Below are 25155 nucleotides of genomic sequence, written 5' to 3'. Positions count from 1 at the left end.
AATATTTCAGAAAAGTATATTGAAAACCAGTCTACCTTTAAATGCGACTTCATGTGGAAAAAAATAGGAGCCAATACAGTTTATTTATTCGAATGCGAGAAAAAAAAAGGCAAGAATTTGTAATAAAATATCGTGTTTTAAATGTATATTTGCAATGAAGTTTTATCAGTTCTTCGATAAAGTTTCTCAATCCTAAAAATCTTCAAAACCCTTCAAATCATTCAGGAGCAGAGCAACTTTAATGTTGATAATATACAAAAAGTTAACTTTTTCACAATTTAACCTTTTCCCTTTCACCAGATTCATCCTTAGAATTTATTAATAACTGGACAAACGAATTAAAAACATATATAGGCTATACATTACTAGTGTAAAAAGTAATTGGCACTTGATATTTGTACGCATTTAACATTTAAGTATCCATTTTCAAGGAAAAAAAAAGAGCTGCAATATCAATGGAAGAGATTGGGTCAGAAATGTGGCAAGTCGCATAGAGTGACTTTTCGTTCAAAAGTTTTGTTTCTCGTAACTAAAATTAAAATAAACATAACAATAGATTATGTCATTTGGAGAAAAATATATCTGGTTTTAGCATTGCAGAATATAGAATGTATAATACTTTAGAAAAATCTTTAAAAATTTTATAAGTTGAATGTTGGCCTACTGAAAAAATCACATCATATGGCATATCATTCTTGCCCCGAGCCCTTCAATTGATATAAATGTAGAAAAAAATAGTGAACTTGGGAGAAAAGTAGGTCTTACAAAACTATCAAATGAAAATCAGGAAAACTGTGTTGAACAAAGAATGAAAAATCAATAAAAATATATCGACATATAAATCAATACAGAGAAAAGTAACGCATTTTCTATTTATTAAGTAAAAATTGTTGCGATATAAAAACTTTCATGTGATGGATAGAGTTGTTTGTTTATGGAATACAAATTTATTCATGTTACACATAATGGTTATTGGGATATTTTATATATTCTGATGTTGGCTGTAAGTGTAGGAACTTTTGCATAAACCTAAAAGATTTGTATTTCTATATGCATGTTAAAAGCTTTTTCAAAAAACTAAGCCTATTCTAACTGACTTAACTGATACGTATAATTTAATCAACCTGAAAAAAAAAAAAAAAAAAAAAAAAAATGGCGTCATGTTTTCAAAAAACTGATAAATTAACTTCTGAATTTTTCTTGGCCAACATTTTTGAACAGTGTGCATTAAGGTAGGCGAACCTTAATATTTTCTTCTTCAATATTCATTGCACTTTCCTGAAACTTGATACGATTATTAAATATAACATACTTTGACTACTTATTTGTTGCCAAAAAAATCTATAGGTTTTTTTTTTTTGATAAAACAGCCATTTTTCAGAAAAAATCTACCGTTTCGTTAACACTTCCAGGGCATTCACTTTTTCATACTTTTAAAACTTTTCGTGTCTATCTCTTCGTTAAATGTCAAAAAGTGATATATCCCTCCAATTTACAAATAATTAACTAAAAACAGGTTTTATGGGTAAATGTTTGAGAATTTCCTCCGAAAAACGTGCTTTTTTCCCTCTAAGTCTAATTGACCATTATTTCAATGCCACATAGTGCATATTCATTAACTTTGCGTAGTTTATATCACAGTAATATGTTCAATTGCCATTTTTGCAAAGTTCCAAATATTTAGAGTTAATACTTTTTCACTGGAACTGTTGGCGTAAATAAAAACTAGGTGGTTATGCGAGAATTAAAAAGAAAAAAAATAATAAAAGAAAGAAAGAAAAAAAATAACTTCAATTACATTAGCAGCGCATTTAGGTTTAGTAAATTTCTACTAGTTTTCTCAATAATTTATCGATTTAAAAACGGATTCCGGATTTAGAAAGAACACTCTCTAACTGGAGCTCTCTAAATTTCTCAAAGAGTCAAAATAGATTTTTCTTTCAAAAAAAATATGGTGTTTGCCTATCTTAACTTTAAAAATCATTTTTCAAAATTGTTCATCTCTGTTGCCACTGAGGACTAATCTGCCACAGAAAAGTACTTTTCCATTTCACAAAAAAAAAAAAAAAAAAAAAAATGCTAAGAATTGATGCAAAATGTAACTAGACTAGATAAAATAAACTGCAATTAAGTTTTAAACCTTGCCATTCAAAAATATTATGTTTAAAGATATATTTGATTTACCAAGACATCGTAAATTTTGTATTTCGTATATAGAAAACTAATAGCTCCAATATGGAGCACTAGCCAATTACTCATAATATGGCAAAAGTCGATGCTTAGGATTGATATTAGATTTAACGTTATAGTTAATTATCCTCCTCTCTGTTGTGAGAATGATAAACTACTTGGAATAATAACCTGAGGAAAATCGCTTTGTGTTTGATCAAATTTGGCTTCAATAACAGTCAAGGACAGATGAAAACGCCCCTTAGATGTGTATCGAGAAAATTTCGTCCTTTTCTTCCTAGGAAGCTACTTAAGAAATTCCATATATACAAGGAGAATATTGAAAATACTATACTACAATATAATCTCGTTAATTCGGCTCCCGGTTATTCGGATCAAATTTGTAAAATTAATATATATATATATATATATATATATATATATATATATATATATATACCATATGGTGTACTTGGAGCGTTATTCCGACACCACTGCAGTTGACCTATAAATGATAAAAGTATTTGCGAGAAACGGTACTATGTGACTTTTTTTTTTTTACAAAGCATTGTTTTTTAAAGATAATTCCGCTCATTTAAAAACGTGTTTTGCTTATTTTCCGGATTTTCACTTTAAAAAAAAAAGTAAAAATACATCTTTTAAATAAGCATGTCTTAACACCTACCAAATATATTTTTTATCTATATTGTTGTTTCTTTGACCACTCGGAAAACTAAGTTCAGGTGGTAATGTTATCCAGTTTAATGCATGCATGTGCGGCTGTTGTTTTAACGAGCACCAATCGGTTTAAGCCCGACTTGTTTCAGAGAAAACACAATAGATGAAAAATAATTTTCACCATTTCGATGTTTTTGAGCCGGAACAAGAGCTAGAAATCCAATAGAGAAATTATCACTATGGGTATTCATGTGCAGTGGAAACTTGGTGGCCTTGGTGACCTGGGGAGAATTAATGCGCATCTGTCAATATTTATACACAGAAACTGGCCAGTATGGAACACTTGACTGGTCTATATGGAACATATGCATATTGGCAACAAGCTCAATGGCAAACCGATCAAGCTACCTCAAGCTGATATTGATACTAAAAGTCTTGTACGCCTTTGAAATGCTCTATAACATTATCCCAGTCAATTTACATGTTATAAGTAAAATATATTCCCCTGTTTGTGCATACTCCATTCTGAAGGAGAAAATGAGTTGGGTTCAATCGTACTGTGAGGTATATTGTAAATTTTTCTGTCTTGGGAGGGTAAAGCACAGTATCTGTAGAATTGAGTTTTTGAGATATTAAAAGAAACGCGTTTGGGTTTCATATAAACACAAGGGTAATGTTGGAATTTTACGTTTTTTTCTAGCTTTAGTTTCAACAGAAACCAAATAAGCAAGCTTGTTCAACAAAATTTAAGTACAATCGAGGACAAAAATGCAAAAAAATGAAAAGTTTGTAGATTGTAAGCTTTATTTTCCCACGACAGCTTTAACCCTTGAATTGTGTCTGTCTTTTTGATACTTTTTCAGCGAAATGCAGGATAGCATACCTATAAAAAAGGATGCAGACCAAAGCATGCAGCAAAACATTGACGAGGTGATATCCAAAGGGGTTGAGACCGTGGACGGCATAGTTCAGTCGAAAACTCAAGACTGTCAGTGGACGGTATGACTTGTGACTTTGCTCCTGAAAAAAAAAAAAAAAATTACCACTCAACCACACTAACTTATCTGTAATGGTTGCACATTTTGTACGGGTATGGTTCTTAATTTAGCACAGCAATAATAAAACACATAATGAATTTAACGGTTTTTTCCGCTAAAATTAACAGAAATTAAGGTATAAATACATATTCATACACATAAATTTTTAACTATAACCAAAATATTATCACATTATTCGTAGATTAAAGTGCAAAAAATCACAACGAAAACAATGCAAAAAAATATGACGCATAAATGTCCCAGGATGAATTGAAAAAGAGACACATCAAAGAAAAATATGGAGAATCCAAAATCTGCAATATAATTTGACAAACTTATGAAAATTTAGAAAGGCCTGTAACATGAAGTAAGGTCCAAAGACCATGGCAGTTCTGCATTACTTTACTACATTCAAACTTGCATATTTGCAACAATATAATGAACGAAAATGCTAAAAACAATCTATAAGACTTCGAGTGTTAAATTAGGCCTAATTCGTTCTCTACTGTTGTGTTCAAATGCAATGTTCAGGTTTTCAAGCAAGCTCTTGATGCATTGAGATCTCAAGTTATGACTGTTATTTTTAGATTTCCAATCTTTAACCTGCCCAAAAAGTTCAAAAACTTTTTACCAATAACTGAAAAACTGCAGACCACAATGATGAAATTAAAATTTTTAGAAATTTCGACGTTTAAAATTTGTTGCCTTGATAAGGAGAATCCATAAACATTTCAAAGAAGATATATTATAGATACTGTAGCAGAGGAAAATATAATTCGAGAATGAAACGATTTGTAAGGTTTAGAAACGTGGCAATAGGCAATGGAAAAGTGATCAAAATGCCAAACTGTTTCACTTTAATCCTATCGGATATTGTTAGTGAGACTTCGTAGAATTTAGTTTCTTAATTACTTATACAGGGTATTCCGTTTAAACCTGCAAGACCTTTATTTTCGCAACCATTAGTCCTACATGTATACTTCCAACTGCAAAAATGTTCAAAATCAGGTGCTGAGTTAAGATTTTGAAAGTTTGATTAAAACAAGAAAATGAGTCAAAAAATACAAAATTTAACTTTTTACACGAACCCTAGGTCCCCTAACTAATATTTAGAGAAATAATCTCCATTTAAAATATTATTGACACAAAAAACTTGACATTTGTGCTACCAAAACTCAAGGAGATATTCGAGTTTAAAAGTTTTAGGGACCATACAGAAGGTGATACAGGAAGTTGTCAGCCTTTCAGAAGAAAGACTGATTGTCGAGGTTAAAAAACAAAGTATTTTTATTTTTCATTGCTATTCATAAATAAATGCAAAAGTTATGCCGTGATACGCAAAAACCCACTACCAAACCTCGAAAAATTTGGAAAACCACACTCTATGCACACATATAATTTTGAACCCTTGTAACCGCTATATTTTCTCCAAAAGATGTTATTGACGGCGAGTAAAAAGTGGTGTAAGTAACAAAATGCTGCGTTTCATATTTCGGTGAATATTGGTCGTACGAATTTCAAACTTTTTTGTGTTGGAATTTTTTTTCAATAGAGATTATTTCCCTAAATATAAGTTAGGGAACCTGGGACCCGTATAAAATTTACGTTTTGTATTTTTTGTCTTATTTTCATTTTTACTTCAAACTTTCGATATCGTAACTCTGTATCTGATTTTGAACATTTTTGCAATTGGAACTATACATCTAGGACTAACGGTTGCAAAAATAAAGGTCTTGCAGGTTAAAACGGAACACCCTGTATATTAAGAGTAGTGACTGCAATACCGGGATACCGGAACACCAAATACAGGTATTTCGAGCTATTTCACAGTTTCGTAATACCAGTATTTTCTGAGGTAAAATACTTGTATTTTCGGTATCAGCTGAAAATAATGAATAGCTTTTAATTACCGAGATTTTAACTTAACTTTTTAGAAAAACAATGTTACTTCAACTGTAGATTTCTTTTCGATGAGATAGTACCAAAATAAATCGACAAGTAATGTAAAACTTCGACTAGAAAATTACGAATTAATAGAATATCAATAAATCAAAGTAGCGGAAATATTAAAAAATGATAGGGGTAAGTGGTGTACCTCGGATATATGTGTACCTTGGACCTACGCTGATTTATTTCTGCATATTAAAATAGTTGAATAGCAACATGTGTAGTTAAAGTATTTGCCATTAGAAGTCTCAGTGCATACCTTTCTGTTTTGTTGAAAGCTCATCTGATTGAAGTATTATTGAAAAAAGAGATCCACCATTCAAAAGTCAGTCTCTCCAGTTAATTTTTTGTATGTTTATTCTGAAACATATATTGTTTACTCTGAAATGAAGGTCATGCATTATACAGTAATGCTCTAGCTATAACACCATGTGCCTGAAACAAAGTCAGGTCTAACTGTAGCATAATGGTCAGCTATTTTTTTTATAACCAAGTGGTGTACCTCGAACCCAAATGCAAGTGGTGTCACGATTTTGCATAGTTATTACAACTCCTAAAATTTCATGTACTCCAATTTTCTGGACTAGTTGGCGGAGCATTCCCACTGGCCACCATCAAATATAATCAATGACTTTGAGGTCACTGGCTGACATATACTGAATGAAAATATTTTTCAAGAATTTGATTTCCTCCCATCAAATGTCACTGATCACTCAATTCAAAAGCAAGAAGAAAATAGCGCACAAAATGATTTTGCTGGTATGGTCAACATCTAAGTTATAGTACTTCTTTTCCAAACTTTGTCACTCTTGAAGAAATAAGACCAAATCCAAAGGAACTACTGAGAAAACAATTTCGTAGCGGGAGACCTAAAAGAAAGTCTTGTATTTTGACCGATACACTCGAAAAAGAGTGTCTTGAAATCGGAAAGGCTAAAAGGTCAATGAAACAAGTAAAGCAAACTAAGAGAATAAAACCCCTACCAAGCCACCTAAGAGAAAACTTTGTTATTCCTCAGAGACTGAACTTGAGAATATTGAAGATTGATTTACATGAGGAATCCTATATTTCAGATAATCATTTTAATGAGCTAGAAGATCCAGATAACCTCATTCAGATTGTTTTTTTTTTTTTTTTTTTGTATTGGTAAAACTCGCTGGCAAGAAACGTGTCAAGTATTTTCTTGCAGAGTTTTTTTCTATTGCTGATGATGAGATATGAAGTTAAATATCTGAAAAAGGATCCAAACCGTCAGAAATTCACAAGAGAATATCCTACCATTTATGAAGTTGACAAAAAGGATATATTCAAGCTACCACACCCAATACTAACAGGTGGATCTGAAAGGCAGCTCGTTAAGTTAACATTTGGAATTGACTTATTTAATTACAATTTTGGTTAGAAATGAGTGTTGCTTAAAAAAAATCTTTAGTATGGTTTTCAGAAGCTGGAGCATCTTGCAGGGGTTTTACCGGGGCAAGGTTGGTACCCCGAGAGGGTACCAACCTTGGGTACATAAATGAGGACAAAAAAAGTGAAAAAAAAGGTGCAAAATGGAAAATAAAGGTGCAAAAAAAAAAAGAAAAGAAAAGAAAAAAAGAAACAGAAAAGAAATAAAGGGGAAAATTCAGAGCTAGGGGAAATTTAACACCTAAAAGAAAAAAAAAAGGTGTCACGCTTGAGGGCGCAATGGTGCATCAGCCCGCGGGCCGGCGAGCCAGTCCACTCCTAACATGTTGTCATTTTATTAAAAAAAGTAATAAGATTATAATAAGATAATACAGTCTAAATTTGTATTTATCTTTGAAACAAATAAAAATGTATTTCGAAATTTATGTATGGTGTACTGATTGATAAATAGTGATGTTCTTACTGAAAATCATGTTTTATTTTTCTGTTAATTATTGGTCCAAGGTACACCCTCCCATAATTTAAGGTACACCACCGGTGATGTACCTCGGTACTGATTGCGTTCTTCTGTTTTTTTTTTTTAATGTAATTGAAAAAAGTTGAATAAATTTTTAAGATAATTATGTGTTGTGTAAAAAATCATAAAGTGTTAACTAAAGTTATTTGCATTTAGAATTCGCAAATAATTATGAAGTTAATTGAAAATTGAAAATAGGTCGGAGGTACCCCACATTCCCTTATTTTCATCAGTAGATGATGTGATGAATCACAATTTCGTTTATGTGCACCATGTTTTTACTTTCTCCATTTACTTGATCACTCATGTGACGTCGTGAGTCACAGAAGTAAAGATTACGAATCCAATCATTTCATTAAATCAAGTCACACCACGAACAAGGAAGGACTAAACCCCTTTTTAAAATTAACGAAAAAAAAATTTATTTACAGAAAAAAAAATAATAATCGTTACATTGATGGGGTTACAAATTCAGGCAAACACAGTTGCGTCCGTGGTGGTCACAAAAAAAAAAAAAAAATCACGGTTTCCAACGAAACCGGAGAAATGCCTAAGGGCACCTGTTTCTCTCAAGTCCTAGAGCAATCTGCTTTCCAAAACTGTGGATCGAGGTCTTTTTCGAAGAAACGGGGCTTGTCCACTAAGCCCCCTTAAAATATCCCATTGGTGGAAACTTGGTGACGAACACTGCTACGTTGTTTTTGTAGAAGAAACCAAGGCCCGGATTCGTTGGTCGACCGGCGCCTCATTAACATGGAGTACGCCTCCCCGTCTGCGGTTTTTCGGCAACGACAAAGTCGGACACCGTCCAGGGCTGTCAGGCAAACTCGTCACACCCAATTTTAAAACTGTCCGAAATGGTGCCAGACAGTCTAGTCCTTTATTTAGAAGCGGTATTCCTACAAAGACACAAAGGCGTAGAAGAAATGGCTGTCTGTGTCTCGTCAACACAGAGCTCAATCGGCTGCTTGAAGAGATTGTTTTCACGAAGTGGACTCGCGGCATTCAAAACGGGCACATATCTGAGGATGCCACAGCTCCTCCCCCCTTAGGAAGGAAATTTCGTTGTGCAACCACATCAAATTTCAGGTGACATTGTCGTCCAAAACACATTTAGGAAAACGAGGGTGTCCCAGGTCAGTGAACTAGACTCCCGAAAAGGCAGCCTCAGTTTAACAGAACACATTCAGAAAAAAACAAAGACACCCTACTTGTGAACCAACATCAGGTTCTCATGACCTAAAATTCTCTCCTATTTTGTTCGTCATTGCCAAAATTTTCAAAACTAACCTGCGCTACATTAATCAGTTTGGAAATGCACCATACTCCTTTATGATTTTCATGACGTCCAAAACTTTTAAAGTTCTTAATAATCATCCGAAAAATTAAGTAACACAAACTCTCGAGCATAAAATCCCCAAAAATATTTAACACAAATAATTGATCAAGTACTTCTTCGACCAAAACAAAAAAATACATATATAAATACCAAATCCAAATAAATTGCGATAAATGGAAATTAAATAATCCCAAAAAGGTATGTTAATTTACCAGAATTTTTTTTACAAATAGCCTCGGGGCCCGTTATGGTTCCTGTCTGCTCAAACCGTCGGCGTTACCATTTCTTTTCCCCGATTTGTGTTCAATTTCGAAATTGAACTGTTGTAGACATAAAGCCCAACGAGTAAGTCTGGCATTCGTTCCCATCATTTTTTAAAGGTATGTGATAGGAGAATGATCGGTTTGTATACGGAAAAATTGGCCGTTTAAATAGTGAGCTAGTTTCTTTAACCCATAAACTATAGCGGCTAACTCCTTTTCGATAACACTGTAATTTTTTTCAGCTTTCGAGAACTTTTTACTGAGATATAGAACTGGATGTTCTTCCCCATTATGCATCTGAGCTAGTACAATCCCCATTCCACTCTCACTTGCATCAGTTTGGAGAATGAACTCTTTCGAAAAGTCAGGGGCATAAAGAATAGGGCTCTTTAGTAAACTTCCCTTTAACACTAGAAAGACGGCGTTTTGCGTATACCTAGAAAGACGAGCAGCGGTCACTTTGACCGCCATACTTAAAATAATGAAAAATTTCCTCCTTTTGGGATTTTCAGCCATAGAAAAGATTTGATTCATAATATCAAAGTTTAATTTAACAATTTAATCCTTATACAGTGGTGGACAAAATTATAGACTCAATTTTTTTTTTCTTTTGTTTCAATTACAACATGACTCAGTTTAAATTATTTTCATTGAAGTAAAGATGAATAGTTGAATAAATAGTTCTAAAATTAGTACATCTTACAAACAAATTAAAAAATTCATAAAGAGTTAAAATTTGCAAATTTAATATTTTATCATTACGTGAAACCTGGACAAAAGTATAAACTCAGAGGTAAAAAATCCAGGATTACGAGAAAGTTTCGTTCCAAAATGTTAATTTAACGCCATAGAATGAATAAATGTTGCCATCAGTAATTTCTAAAAGTTTTGTTTTTGGAAATTAATGAGAAACATATAAATGCACCGCTGGACAAAATTATAAACTTATTTTTTATCATTTTATTCAATCATAATTTAACTCAGTTAAAAAACGTTTTGTTCCAGTAAAGATAAATAACTGACTAAATAGGCCTAAATTCAGTATAACTTATAAACTTTATAAAATAAATAATTTAATTTAAAAAAATCTCAACTTTAATATCTTTATAATACATGAAACCTGGACAAAAGTAGCTACTCAAAAGTAAGAAACTCTGAAGTTTGGTAGAATTTTATTCAAATACTTAATCATTTAATATCCAAAAATGAACCAATGCTAAATTACAAACTTACAATACTGCGTAAACATAATTATAAGCTGACAAAATTTTATTTATTTATTTTTTTGAGTTTAGTTAAGTTACATTTGCAATTACTTCAGTAAAACAAAAGCATAGATTTTGGTATTAACATGGATAAATTGAAAAAAAAATCAATATTTGAAATGTTTTAAAAATTAACACTGCATTAAATCTAGCCATTAGTGTAAACTACAAACTTATAAAAACGAGTTGGGCCCTCAGTTTTCTGAATTACCTCGAATATGCGGCTGAGCATGTAGATTTCACAAGAGTTTCCAACAGCTGCAGTGGCATATGGTTCCATGCTGAAAGTATTGCCCTTTTTAATTCCTCTGTGGTTTGGTACTGGTGCCGATCATAATAAACTCTGCGAATCGTGATCCCCCAAAGATTTTCAATCGGATTAAGATCCGGACTACGAGCTGGCCATTTGATAACTTTGATACCCCACGCTTGAACCATTCTTTTGTACTTTTCGCTGTGTGTACACTCGCGTTATCTTGCTAAAATAACCAGTTACCTCCAGGAATCAGATGAGCAAAAGGTAAGAGATTATCTTCCATTATTAATTGGTAATCTTCAGCGTTCTACCTTCAATTAAGAAATGCCAATCCTGCTTTACCATGCTGAGAGAGTTATTTATCTTTACTGGAACAATTTTTTTTTTAACTGAGTTAAATTATGATTGAAAATATGAGAAAGAAAAATGAGTTTATAATTTTGTCCAGCGGTGCATTTATATGTTTCTCATAAATTTCCAAAAACGAAACTTTTAGTAATCACTGATGGCAAAATTTATTCATTCTATGGCGTTAAATTAACATTTTCGAACGAAACTTTCTCGTAATCCTGGAGTTTTTACCTTTGAGTTTATACTTTTGTCCAGATTTCACGTAATGATAAAATATTAAATTTGCAAATTTTCAAATTTTATGAATTTTTTTATTTAATTGATAAGATATATTAATTTTAGAACTATTTCTTCAACTATTCATCTTTACTTCAATGAAAATAATTTAAATTGAGTCATGTTGTAATTGAAACAAAATATAAAAAAATTGAGTCTATAATTTTGTCCATCACTGTATAGTCTGCAAATAAGTCTCAGATAGCTTTTTTTTATTTTACGTTCGATCAAGTGAAATACACATGCTTTACACAATTGGCATTGAGAAAGAGGAAATTTGTACAAAAAAGAGGAAATTTTCTTAGCATGTAATAACTAACAAGTACTATAATCAACCATGCATGTGTTTGATTTAAAAAATGTCTTAATATCGCAAGATACCGTACATTACTATCTTTTACAGTATTTCGAAATACTTATGTTATCACGTCACCTGTATATTAGTCATTAACAGTTTTTTGTTTGGAAGTTAGAACAAATGCTCGTAGTTTTAGTTCCGCATAATTTAATTTCACACTATTTTAATCTTTTTCCTGAGGTACTTACTTATTTATATGCAGCAAAATTGATCAGTGGGGTTGGGGATGACTTGGCGGAAATTGAAGAAATAGGAGTTCTGTTTTTGAAATTTTCTCCTTTTTTTCGGCGTCGGACCCTTTTCACTCTGTCTTTCACTACTTTTTAAATTTTGAGCATCAGTTTTTATTAGCGAGGTTTCTTCTCATTCTGACTCAGAAGAACAAGAATCCTTTTCTGCAAATCTAGGCTCCGAAAAATATTCGCAATAATCTCATGAAAGCAAACTATTCTCATCGCTAGAAATATATTTCTCTTCAGATAAGTCAGACTGTTCATTTAAACCATAATCTGTTTTAGATATAAATCTGCAACAGTTTCAGGAGTTAATGTTCCTATAAGTTTTGCTTGTCAACGGTTCATCTCGACATCATGAAGATAATTATGTGACTGAGCACTTCATTATCACCGAAGAAAATAAACGTCAATGCTTCAAGCAAAGCACATGTTTTGGTGCACAAAACAATTCCAGCAAACATTTTTGTAATTTACCTGTTTATATTTCCTTTCTTTTAGACCCAAAGTAATTTCACGTGTCCAGTCACATGCTTTTCAAATTTACCTTTCCCAACTTTGCCCCCTGTGCAGATAGCAGAAAACTGAAACCATGCAACCAGCAGGTGTTTCGCATTTTCCTAACAGTTCAAAGAATTAAACCTGACCAACAGGTACTACTCAAGCTCAAAAGAACATTACTCACCCTGACAACTAACAATAGTCCATAGTACACACAACTGATAAGCGAAAAAAGAAGAAAACGGATGCACAAAGAAAGGTTCACTTAGCGGTCAAAATGACCGTAGTCAGTCTTTCTAGGTATAAACATTTATAGCGACTATAATAATAATCCTAAAAGGAAAAAAATTACTGTTGTAAAATCTTAATAAATAGTTAGGAAAAGTCAATGAAGGAAAAAGAGTTTGAAAATTAAACGCAGCAAATATGAGCATTTGAAAATCGTTTGCGGTCAAAATGACCGCTTCCGTCTTTCTAGTGTTAAAGCACGGAACGCCTCCTCGCATTCATCCGTCCACACTACCTTTTCTTTTCTGATCCTTCCTTTCAATGCGCTTGTTAGGGGGGCTGCTACCTCGGAAAAGTTCGGAATGTATCTGCCGTAATACCCTACCAATCCTAAGAATGACCGTATCAACGTTTTAGTCGTGGGGGTTGGAAAATCTTGCACGGCTTTTAACTTCGCCTCGCTCGGAGATCTCTTCCCAGAACCGACATCATGCCCCAAAAACCGGACACTATCTTGTGCGAAACGACACTTAGATGGTTTTACTGTTAATTTTGCGTCACCCAATCGCTCTAGCACTTTGTCCACATCGATCACATGCTGTTCCCAACTTTGCGAATATATGGCTATATCATCAATGTAGGGTGCCGTAAAATGTTCAAAACCATTCAAAACTTGCGCCAAAAGTTTTACAAAATAATACGGAGCGTTGAGTAGTCCGAACATCATATTCTTTGGGCGATACGACCCAAAGGGCGTGACAAAAGCCGCGTAACGGCTTGCTCTTTCGGTCAGGGGTATCTGAAAATATCCCTTTGTTAAATCCATCAGCGTTATGTAAGGCGCTGCGCTCACCCGCTCAACTACTTCCTCAATGTTTGGTAAGGGGAAAAACTCAGTGCGCGTAATTGCATTCAACTTACGATAATCTACGCAAGGGCGGGGGTCTTTCCCAGGCACCTCCACTAAAATTAGGGGGCTAGTATAGTCGGACTGCCCGATTTCTACAATTCCCAGATCTAAATGTCCTTTTATTTCCTCACGCACTATTTCAGTTTGCCGTGGGGACATTCTATAGGGTCGCGATCTCACGGGGTCGGCGCTGGTCAGCTCAATGTCCATCGTGACCAATTTAGTACACCCAGGGTCTGAAGAAAACACTCTTTTATGTTTCTGAAGTACTTTCCCTAATTGATCTATTTGTTTTTCCGACACGCGTTTTTCCAAATTGCTAGCCCGCAACATCTCGTGTAAATCAAAATATGTAGGGTCAGGCAAGGGAAAAGGAATCTCAGCTTCTTGCTCGTCCCCCTCCTCCTCTATTATTAAATTTACTCGTTCGGGGCGCTTATGATAAGGTTTAAGTAAATTTACGTGATAAATGGTGCATTTGTCCCTCCTCTCAGGGACGTCGATTACATAGTTAGTTTCCGAGATTTTGCTCGTAACCACTCCTGGACCTATCCAGTTCACTGCCATTTTGTTAGCTTTATTTGTCGACAATACTAACACCTGCTCGCCCACCTTAAATTGCCTCTTCACAGCGTTCTTGTCATACCAAGCTTTTCTTCGTAACTGCATTTCACTCATTTTTTCTACCGCCAAATCCTGACATCTTTTCAAACGGTTGGTCAAATTTAGAATGTACTCTACTACATTTGGGTCAGATTCTTCTGGCACCATCCAATTCTCATAGAGCAAAGTTTGCGGAGTCCTCAAATTTTTCCCATGAACGAGCTCGGCTGGGCTAAATCCTGTACTCTCATGATTTACTGAACGGAGAACAAATAAAGCCAACGGTAAATTTTTTTCCCAGTCTTCTCCCGATTCCACGCATAATGCTTTTAATACACGTTTGATGGAAGAATGCATCCTTTCAACTGGATTTGATGACGGGTGGCAAATAGAACTGTGTCTAACCTTTATTCCAAACCTGTCAAAGAATTCTGTCGTTAATAAACTGGTGAAGGAGCGCCCTAAATCGCTTTGCACTTCCCGAGGGAACCCAGTCCTGGAGAACGTTTTTAACAAGGCATCAATTACTTTCGGGGACTTAATATCGGCCACAGGTATAGCGTCAGGATATTTTGAGGCCATACAGATGGACGTTATTAGATATTTGTTCCCATTTTTTGATAAGGGCAAAACTCCCACAGCATCTATATTTATGACTGCAAACGGTTCTGAAATGATAGGCACGATTTTTAAAGGCGCTTTCTTTCGATCACCTTTCTTTCCTACGCGTTGACAAGCATCACACGCCCTCACATACGACTCAATTTCAGCATAACAATTCGGCCAAAAAAAATGACGCAACAATTTATCCTTCATCTTTGTAGCACCCAAATGGCTTGACGCGCCATCATGACAAAATTTCATAATCTTTTCTGTCAATCTCGAGGGTATACAGAGCTGCACTCTTTCTTCTCCCAGCTTAGATCTACTCAGACGGACCAGTTTTCCTTTCATGCATTTAAAATCCTTTCCCTCCCCTTTCGAAACCTCTTCCCACAAGGGCTTTAGAACAGAACACAATTTCTGCTCTTTCTCGAATGATTTGGAATCTATTTCAGCTAACGCTAATCCCTCAAAAGGCTCTATGGGGGGTAGTGAGCAAGTGTCCAACTCTTCCACTCCGGGAGGGGGAAAAACGTTTGCGTTCAAAGTTTCCTGTGTTGTGGAATTCACTTCCGTTCCTCCCTGTTTTCGACGTAAACTTCCCCTCGTTTCGACTGCATTTAAGGCCTCTGGTTTTGATTTTGACCGAGAAAATAATTCCGCTGTCCTATTTCCCAAAAGATAGAATCTCGCGTCGCTATCCGTGTTTTTTATCGCTGCTTTAGAATACACACAACCTTCGTCGGTCTCTATGTATATTTTTGCCAAAGGCAAGCATTTACACTCTTCATCTAAAGGTTGCTTCACGTAAACATATTCTCCCGTAAAATCTTCTGTTTTGATCCAACTGCGGGGGCAGACATCGATGGAGGCCCCGCTGTCCCGAAGGATTTTCCGAACCTCCCCATTTATTTTCCCAGTACTTATATAAGGGGCAAAACACTCGCTTAGTTCTTTCGTGTCTCCAATATGATTGATTTGTTCCCCTTGCGCTCTCTTAAATTCAGGGCAATTTGGTTTTATATGTCCCTTTTGTGAACAAAAATAACAAACAATTTCCTTTCTTTTTTCGAAATTACTGTTTTTTTCCCATTTGGGGGGCTCTTTCTTATTAGCACTTTCCGATTTAGTATTAGTAGTTTTTGCCGGATCATTTCCTCCTTTCACCCATTTTTCTTTTTTGTGCGTTTTGGGGTCGTTTTGTTTTCCCTCCGATTTTTTGAAAGTACGCCGAAGGCTCTCGTAGTGATCTAACCTTTCAGCGAGGTCTGACGCCTTACGGAATTCTTCCCAGGAGTCCAAAAAGTGTTCCCTCACCTCAGCAGGGGTTGTCTTTTTTAACTGCTCCGTGAGCAATAACTCCTTTAACTCCTCAAATGTATTTACCTCCGCGGTTTCTAGCCAATTGTCTAGATAGCTTCTTAATTCGAAGGTGAGATCTGCCCAGGAGGAACCAAACTTCCGATTATGTTCTTTAAACCTAATCCGCAATTCCACAGAATTTAGTTTGAACCTCTTCATTAACAGGCGCTTCATGTGAGGAAAATCGTCGCTTTTCTCAAGGGGTTCCTTCACAATTAGCTCTGCTACTTCGGGGGCAACAAAGGAATAAGCTGGGAAACCCACCTCTCTTCCTCTATCTCCTCTTTCTTAGCCTGTCTCTCAAAAATTTCAAAAAATAACGAGACATCTAATTGCTTCGGGTCAAATTTTGGGACCAGATGCTTTAAATTTGATCTCCTAGAAGTATCTGTACTCGCTGACCTATTTGAACTCAAGCTAACTGTTTCTACTGCGGTAGTTAGTTTCAGTTTATCTAGTTCAAATTGTCTTTCTTTGTCTCTTCATTCTCATTCTCTCTCTAGTTTTTCTCTTTCCCGCTCTCTCTCCCTTTCTATCTCTTCTTTCAAAAGTCTCCAAGTCGATTTTGCAAATTCTTCATCATAATCTGTAGCCCCTACAATCGCTTTAACTATGTACCGACGTGTATCTGAGTCAGACGTTTCCACGCCAAACTCCGAGGCTATCTTTCTCAGATTATCTTTTTCAATTTCAAAAAGAAAAGAACCCATTTTGCACAAATAGATTTTTAGAGCGTTCCCCTTTTATTTTTATGCAAAACCCTAATTATTACATGCAAAATCCAACAATTCACAATAACAGCATGCACATAAATATCATTCTACAGCTCTATTTCACTAGATTTAATTAACCTGAAATCTATATCATCAAAATAAATCATTAATTTATATGACTTTCCTTTCCAAACTGAAATAGCAAAGATCTGCAAAAAAATTCTTTTGCAGTCTAACTCAGAATTTAATTCTCACAAGAAACCTTTAGTCAAATTCTATTTTCGAAAACATTGAAAATTTTTACAAACAATTTTACTCCGCTTAAATTATCTCAAAACAAACCCACTAAAGCTGCCTCATCGGTAACCAAGAAACAAAGACCGGACTCACCCTTTTCTGCGTCCGTCTTTAACATCAGAAAAATCCAAATCCAATTTGGGGGAATGGCACACACAAAATCTTATAGGCTTCGATCAGCTCTAGGACTACTTTATGTAAAAAGTACTTAAAGTTTTAAAAAGAATTATCTTTCAAAATTGCATAAAAATAGAAGGACCAAAAGTAACATGGGTCTGTTTCAATTTCTCTGAAACATAATCGCACCCGCTGCCACCAAATAAGCTGTGACGTCGTAAGTCACAGAAGTAAAGATTACGAATCCAATCATTTCATTAAATCAAGTCACACCACGAACAAGGAAGGACTAAACCCCTTTTTAAAATTAACGAAAAAAAAATTTATTTACAGAAAAAAAAATAATAATCGTTACATTGATGGGGTTACAAATTCAGGCAAACACAGTTGCCTCCGTGGTGGTCACAAAAAAAAAAAAAAAAATCACGGTTTCCAACGAAACCGGAGAAATGCCTAAGGGCACCTGTTTCTCTCAAGTCCTAGAGCAATCTGCTTTCCAAAACTGTGGATCGAGGTCTTTTTCGAAGAAACGGGGCTTGTCCACTAAGCCCCCTTAAAATATCCCATTGGTGGAAACTTGGTGACGAACACTGCTACGTTGTTTTTGTAGAAGAAACCAAGGCCCGGATTCGTTGGTCGACCGGCGCCTCATTAACATGGAGTACGCCTCCCCGTCTGCGGTTTTTCGGTACCGACAAAGTCGGACACCGTCCAGGGCTGTCAGGCAAACTCGTCACACCCAATTTTAAAACTGTCCGAAATGGTGCCAGACAGTCTAGTCCTTTATTAAGAAGCGGTATTCCAACAAAGACACAAAGGCGTAGAAGAAATGGCTGTCTGTGTCTCGTCAACACAGAGCTCAATCGGCTGCTTGAAGAGATTGTTTTCACGAAGTGGACTCGCGGCATTCAAAACGGGCACATATTTGAGGATGCCACACTCACTTGCACTATTACGAATTTCATATGTGCCATGAGTAATTAATTACAACTGTCAATTGCAGCAACACTTTATAATATTTGTTTTTAGATCTCAACTGTACGGAATTTCGAGGAAAACCTTTCTTGTTAGTGTAGAAAATAGAAACTTGTCACCGGTATTAGTGTGCTGTCCTTTCTCTCTGTTTAACTGTACGCTTGGCAAGACAATAATAAGCAATTTTAGTGTCTTGAAAATTCGCATAGAAAAAAGCGTGATCAACTGGAACAAACTTTATACTTGAAAAGATTAAATTTTATAATTGAAAAGATTTTTGAAACGAAAACGAGCAAAATAAACTAACAAAAGATCAAACTTAGGTTCATCGTAAATTTCAAACAAGAGAGTTAATAAAAAGCAAACATAAATTTATCCTGATCAAGTGGAAACTGTTGAAGATGATGTTGATATTGAATTGTCTCTCGAAGAGAAATAACAACTGGCTTTTTATTAAAAAAACTACACACAATGCAAAATAAACACAGTCACACACACACACACACAAATAATTTTTACAAAGCCAACACGCCAAATTATTTAAAGATGAAGATTTTCTACACAATTAGTGGAGGTGTATTGGACATCATTGATGTTACCACCCACTTGCGTGAATTCGGATGGAGTATCGTCAAATGTAGGAAATTTGTTAGCTAAAATGAGTTCCAGGCTTAAGGAAAATTCAATAGATCTATAATGTTTCTTGCAGTTGCTGATTTTTTTTATTATAATATTTCTTCCTTCATTAAAATTTGTTTTCGTTCGTAATAAGTTTTCATAAATTATGCACAAAAATATGAAATATGGCAACGAATCAATAAGTTTTTGAGAAATTTCTAATAGAGGTATTAATACCAGTATTCTGGTATCCCGTTTTAAAAATAGGGTCATTCCATAGAAATGTCAACCTCAACCTCAGACATTTTTTTTCCACAAAGCCTTAATTGTGACCTATCATTTCATTCAACATACTTTCTAGTATATAAATCCAGTAACAGTTTGCGAAAATTTCATTCGGTGTTTTTCTGCTGGCTCTAAACGTGCGAGGTTGTAGAAAAGGCTTAGCATGTGCAAAAAACATGCGTCTACGTTTTCTTGTGTAATATAAAAAATTTTGAAAATTTTTGAAAGAACAATGTTTATTCTAAATGATTAGATGTTGGCCCAATAAAATTGACTGTTCTTTTTGCATACATTATAAGATAAGTATTTTAATTAGTTTGGTTATTTCACTGAAAATATTTACGTTACGTTAGTCACGAAAATGTACTATTTTCTGCTTAAAATCTAAACCAGATGATTGAACCAAACAGCACTTTTTATTTTCTTACATCTGTGTCATATCTACTTAAAAAGTGCAAAATATTTATTTCAGTAACAGTAGATATAAAATAATTAGTGTGACTAACGTAACATTTGAGCTGTGACTAACGTAACAGTTTGCATGTGACTAACGTAACATTTTAAAAATGACTGCTAATATTTAAAACTTATTTAATTTAATGTACATTTTCATGAACAATTTTGAACATGTAGGCATTCTATATTGATTAAAAATATAAAGGTTGAAAAATACCAGTAAAATTACATTGTATAGACCTTTTGTTTACTTAGAAAAATACTTTTTTAAAGGTCTTTATAAAGATACTTCCAATTTAAAGAATTATTAAAAAAGGAAAAAAAGTGAGTAAAACAAAATGAGTACTCTGCTGAATGTACATTCAACACAAGAATCCAAACTTAAAAATTAAGATAATAGAAATACTGTCCTAACAAAGGAGAACGTCTCTATTTTTTAGAAAATACATTATTAAAATGAAGTAATGGCTGCTAGTTGGAAAACATTTGAAGATGTTATATGATAAAGTGACAATAAGCGCTGCTGCCATACATTTCAGAAAATGCAAGAATGATCATTTAGAAATTCAAACATTTGCGGTGATGTCTAGAATTAAAATGCATTTTGAAAAAACGTTCGAATATTTTTTTTTCTTCAATATTACATTTTAATTCAAAAGTATGCACAACACTAGTCGTTCGATGAATCAGAAAACTTTAAAAAATAATATGCCATTGAAAAGTACTACGGAGTTTCTTGTGACGATAACTAGTATATCGGCAGAATACTAGAATTCGATGAAACTATCAATTTGCATAAAATTTATTTTTTAAATGACAGATATATAGGATTTAATTAGCCCAAGAATGATGTTATTCGGTTTTTAAAAGCAGTTTTCTTTATTTGTTTATTTTTTCGCACATTCAAATTGAGTTAATTGAACTGATACCTTCCATTCAATTTCTTACACTAATATAGAAAAAAAGTAAAGAAAGAACCATAATGCAACACAAAAAAGGTTCCTAAAAAAATAAAAGTACTATAAGAGCAAGAAATTAATTACAAAAAGTTTTTTATATGCATTCATTGCTTGTTATTCGATGGTTACGTTAGTCACGTTACGTTAGTCACACACAGTTTTTCGTAAAAATACCATTAAAGGCCAAAAAAAGATTCCTCTCTAACAAATCTGTAGTACATTTTTAAAAATAAATTGTTTACTTCTTACAAATATATCGGCCAATTTTAAATGCATGCGTAAGTTTCAGAAAAATTAGCCTCGAAACATAAGCATTGTTTCTCAGGGTTGCAAAAATGTTACGTTAGTCACGATGCCTTTTTTGGTGAAAAAACACCTGCCAGCGCTTATTTTGCTTCAAATTCTTGGTAGAAATGAAAAACAGTCACCTTGTACATTTTAAATCTGCATATTAAACCAAAACACATTTATTTTTACTCCCGGTGTAAGTAAAAAGAGTTTGAAAATCAGCTGCGAATGTTACGTTAGTCACTATGGAATCACCCAATACCGAATCCCGGTATTGCATTTTTGGTCCGGTATCGGAATCCGTAATTAAGAGTATGCAGGTAGCATATACTACCAAATAGTGAGCAACCATGAAGTATGAAACAGCAAGCTTCCGATTAACCGCGGAAATGGGTGTCACAAGTGCCGCGTTTAATAAAAATCGAGGATAAGCCGCAAAAAGTCTAAAATGGGAGACTAATAACATAAAAACTGTTCCTTTTTTCTCTCTTGGTTGTAATGATGCATAATACTTTCAACAAACAGTTAAAAAATATGCAGTGCTGGCCAAATTATTAGACTAAAGAATTATTATTTTTTTTGTACATTATTTGTACTAAAATATTATTTATTTTACTGTTCAAGTACAGTACATAATGTACACTGATTATTGCGGTATTTTAGCATAATTTAATGTTTGCAAGTGGCAGCACTGTCTGCTTTGTTTACGTTCTTTGTTTATCAGCTTAAACAGTTCACTAGTTCTTTTTATTAGTGTGTTCTGTTGTATTTAAAGTTAGTTTTAGGTAATTAGTGAGTATGTGTATGAGAGTATATATAATAGTGAGTATAAACAATTTTTTACCTCCTTTTTTAAAAAGTTAAGAAATAATGTAAACCTTGTGAAAAGTATGCCAAAAAGACTTAAAATGCTCATCAAGAACAAGGGAATGCATACTAAATATTAGATAATTATTTCACTATTCGTTAATGTGTCTATAGTTATGTAATCAATAAAGAATTTGATTTTAAAAGTCTTAGTCTAATAGTTTGGCCTGCACTGTACAGTACAGTGAAATGATTTATATTTTTTCACAACAGAACTTAATATCAATAAAGAACACGTGTATGTACGGTAAAGAAAGGAAAATAAATAAATAAGTAAATAAGCAAATAGATAGATAAAACAGTGACTGGTATTTGCTTTTTGCTCGCGGATAATTGGAAGTTTACTGCAAACAAATATCATTTCCTGTGTGTGCGATAGAGCACGCATATATTGAATTCATATTTGTCTATACCTAAGGATTTAATAGTAGTCTAAACTGTCGTCAACGACTCCTAGTTCAGTAGCTGTTTACTATTATATTTCGGTTTTAATCGTTATTACTTTGTGTCTCTATATTTAACTAGAAAATCGCCCGTCAAGTTTTGACGGGTGAAAATTGCTTCTGTATTTGAACGAAGCAATTGCCTATTTGGTGATATTTTGAGAGTTGAAATGTTAACCTTAACTCCAATGGATTAACCCTAAACTCCAGCGTTCACTGTTGACCACTTTTTCAGTTCTTCAGTCTCCTAAAATTAGTCTTACCAGTAGAACAGATAAGTTACCGGATCTTCTTCAGCCTTGTCACTATAAAGTATTTCCCTGTATGTGAAACATTACCAAAACACATTGTAAATTATCTGACGCGCCACGAATTTCATTTTTAATGACGTCAGGAGTGTTTCTCAATGCAACATTGCCAATTATATATATATATATATATATATATATATATATATATATATATATATATATATATATATATATATATATATATATATATATATATATATATATATATATATATATATATATATATATATATATATATATATAGTGACCTATACTTATGACATAGCTCTATACAAATTGTATAAAGTGAATTGTGAATTGCTAAAAAAGGTAACATGTAAAGAAATACCTTTGGAAATAAATTTAATATACTTGAAAAAATACTATTTTATAAAGATAAAAAGTAGAAGTACATAGTTTATAATTACTTTCAATGTGAACATATTTTAATCTTTTAATAAGTATCAACTTACTTTTCGGAGGGGTGTTCCCCAGAAGTCATTTTGGAAAATATTTGTAATTGGCGTATTTGGTCTAATATCTCTATTATCTCTGATGGCTGCCAAATCGTCAAATACTAAATCACAGCCTAAGGAGTTACTGTAACAAATAGCTACTAGGCCAACGAGAAGCAATGGGTAAATCTTTTCCAAATCCATTGTTCTAGAAAGAAAAGAACAGCTATTAGGAATTTCTTTTATCCAATGCATATATTTTATAAATCATCTGAAAAGCATGTACACTATTCGCTTAACCATCTCTGATATAGAGCAGGCATATGCAGAAATAATTAAGCACATTATACAACAATAATTTCAGCATAAAGTAAAACCAAAATTTGATAAAGTCAAGCATTTTTTAAAGACGTAAAAATATGAATTAACATTCATTGCAGCACCATATAATTAATATTTAATATGTTATGCTGTTTTATCTCCCAATTATTTCTTTTTCTCTACTATCAAGTTCGGTACTTTTTCAGATGCTGGATAACGTGATTTGGATTTGAAGTTTTTTTAATCACTGATCATTTATTTTTTTTTTAAATAAACCAATTTAAAATGAATATAAAGCATCTACAAGCAAAGGGGTGTAAGAGTAAATTAAAAGTTTGGAGGTAGCTAGTATGAACAATAAAACAATCATCTCTTTCGCAGTTTTAGGAGCCACTATTTAGCATGATTTAGATAATTCTTTCAATGGAAGTCAACCATCGTTTGAGCTTGGCTTGCGTTTTACTCGAAACTTCAAAAAGTCAACGCGCATTCTTTTGCTTCTAACCACTTCATATATTTTTGAAATGCTAACATATAATACTACTTAATGGTGGTAGGTACATTATGTATATATATATATATATATATATATATATTTGCTTTTAAAATTTTGATAAATGTGAAATTATTAGCTTATATAACAAAGCATCTTTAAGTCTATTGACTTCGACATCAAACATGAAAATGAGAGCTAAAACATAATTTTATTTGTTGCAATACATCGTTTTAAAACATATTTTTAGAGTCACTCACCCTAATTTATACTTTAAACCATCTCGTACGTTCAAAACGTTCAATAAACAATATATTTTTTATGTTTTTCATCTGTCTGAAAATTTAAGTGCCATGTTACTTTAAAAGATATTTATAGCAAATGAAAAGCTCTTTGTTTTGTAAATCCGTTGGTTTTCGACAGAGAAAATCGATAAAAGCTATTCAGAATGACAATTGTGCAGTATTTATTCATGACTTTATTTAAAAAACATACATTATACACGATGTCGGACACTTTGTGATAATGGTATTTTTCTAAAATTCAACATCAACATCAACGTAATTATATTTGATATTAAATTCACCGATTAAAGTATTATACTGATACGATTTCCAATTTTTAAAATTATGGCTACAATTTGAAACATAAACATAGTTTTATGTTTCATTTTAAATAAGTCGTTGAAAATGAAAATACTGGATGAATGCGTATTACTTTAAAACTTTTAGCAATAAATTCTTATTCTTTTCTGAACCGTTTGGATGGAAAGTTCACGCTAAGATTTTTTTTTAATATTATAGTCGATAAATTTTGGGTAAACTGGTGATGTATATACATGGTGCATACAGATACAATGCAACAACTATATAAACTTTTTTTATTGCTTTATTTTTCAACTCGGAAATATTTGTACAATTAACAGAAATATTCATGTAGTAAAAGGGATACAAAATTTTAACTTTTTTTTTTAGTTTGAAATAATCCTAATCACATTTCACATTCAATTAAAAAAGTAATCCTGAATAGAAGTAGAAGCATAACAGCATGAAGGCTGAAGTTAAGATGAGCTGAAAACATTTTTTACTATTTTTAAAATAAAGAACAGCGCATTTGTTTAAACAATAAATGTATTTTCTGCTAATATTAATATTTTGATGATTTAAAAATTTAAAAATATGTTATTTATAAACTTTTTTTGATAATGCATAGATTAACTTTTAAGCTCAGGCAACGCATATGTCCGAGGGTCCTTAAAGGATTAAGTAATAA

At 33.3% G+C, this 25155-nt stretch overlaps 1 protein-coding gene across 1 annotated transcript in view; it reads right to left on the bottom strand.

The window, feature by feature from the left end:
- LOC129223974 (protein O-mannosyl-transferase TMTC3-like) overlaps positions 1-23273 on the bottom strand; it is a 182023-nt gene extending 158750 nt beyond the window's left edge. The window contains exons 1-2 of the mRNA XM_054858360.1: positions 23088-23273; positions 3731-3867 (exon numbers count right to left, since the gene is read on the bottom strand). Coding sequence (XP_054714335.1) covers positions 3731-3867; positions 23088-23273 — 323 coding nt within the window. The remainder of the gene's footprint in view (positions 1-3730; positions 3868-23087) is intronic.
- Between the last annotated feature and the right edge of the window lie 1882 nt (positions 23274-25155).

The sequence above is a fragment of the Uloborus diversus genome, chromosome 6 (genome assembly GCF_026930045.1).
Source record: "Uloborus diversus isolate 005 chromosome 6, Udiv.v.3.1, whole genome shotgun sequence".
NCBI classification, from domain to species: domain Eukaryota; kingdom Metazoa; phylum Arthropoda; class Arachnida; order Araneae; family Uloboridae; genus Uloborus; species Uloborus diversus.
This window is presented reverse-complemented; position numbering and strand designations above follow the sequence as displayed.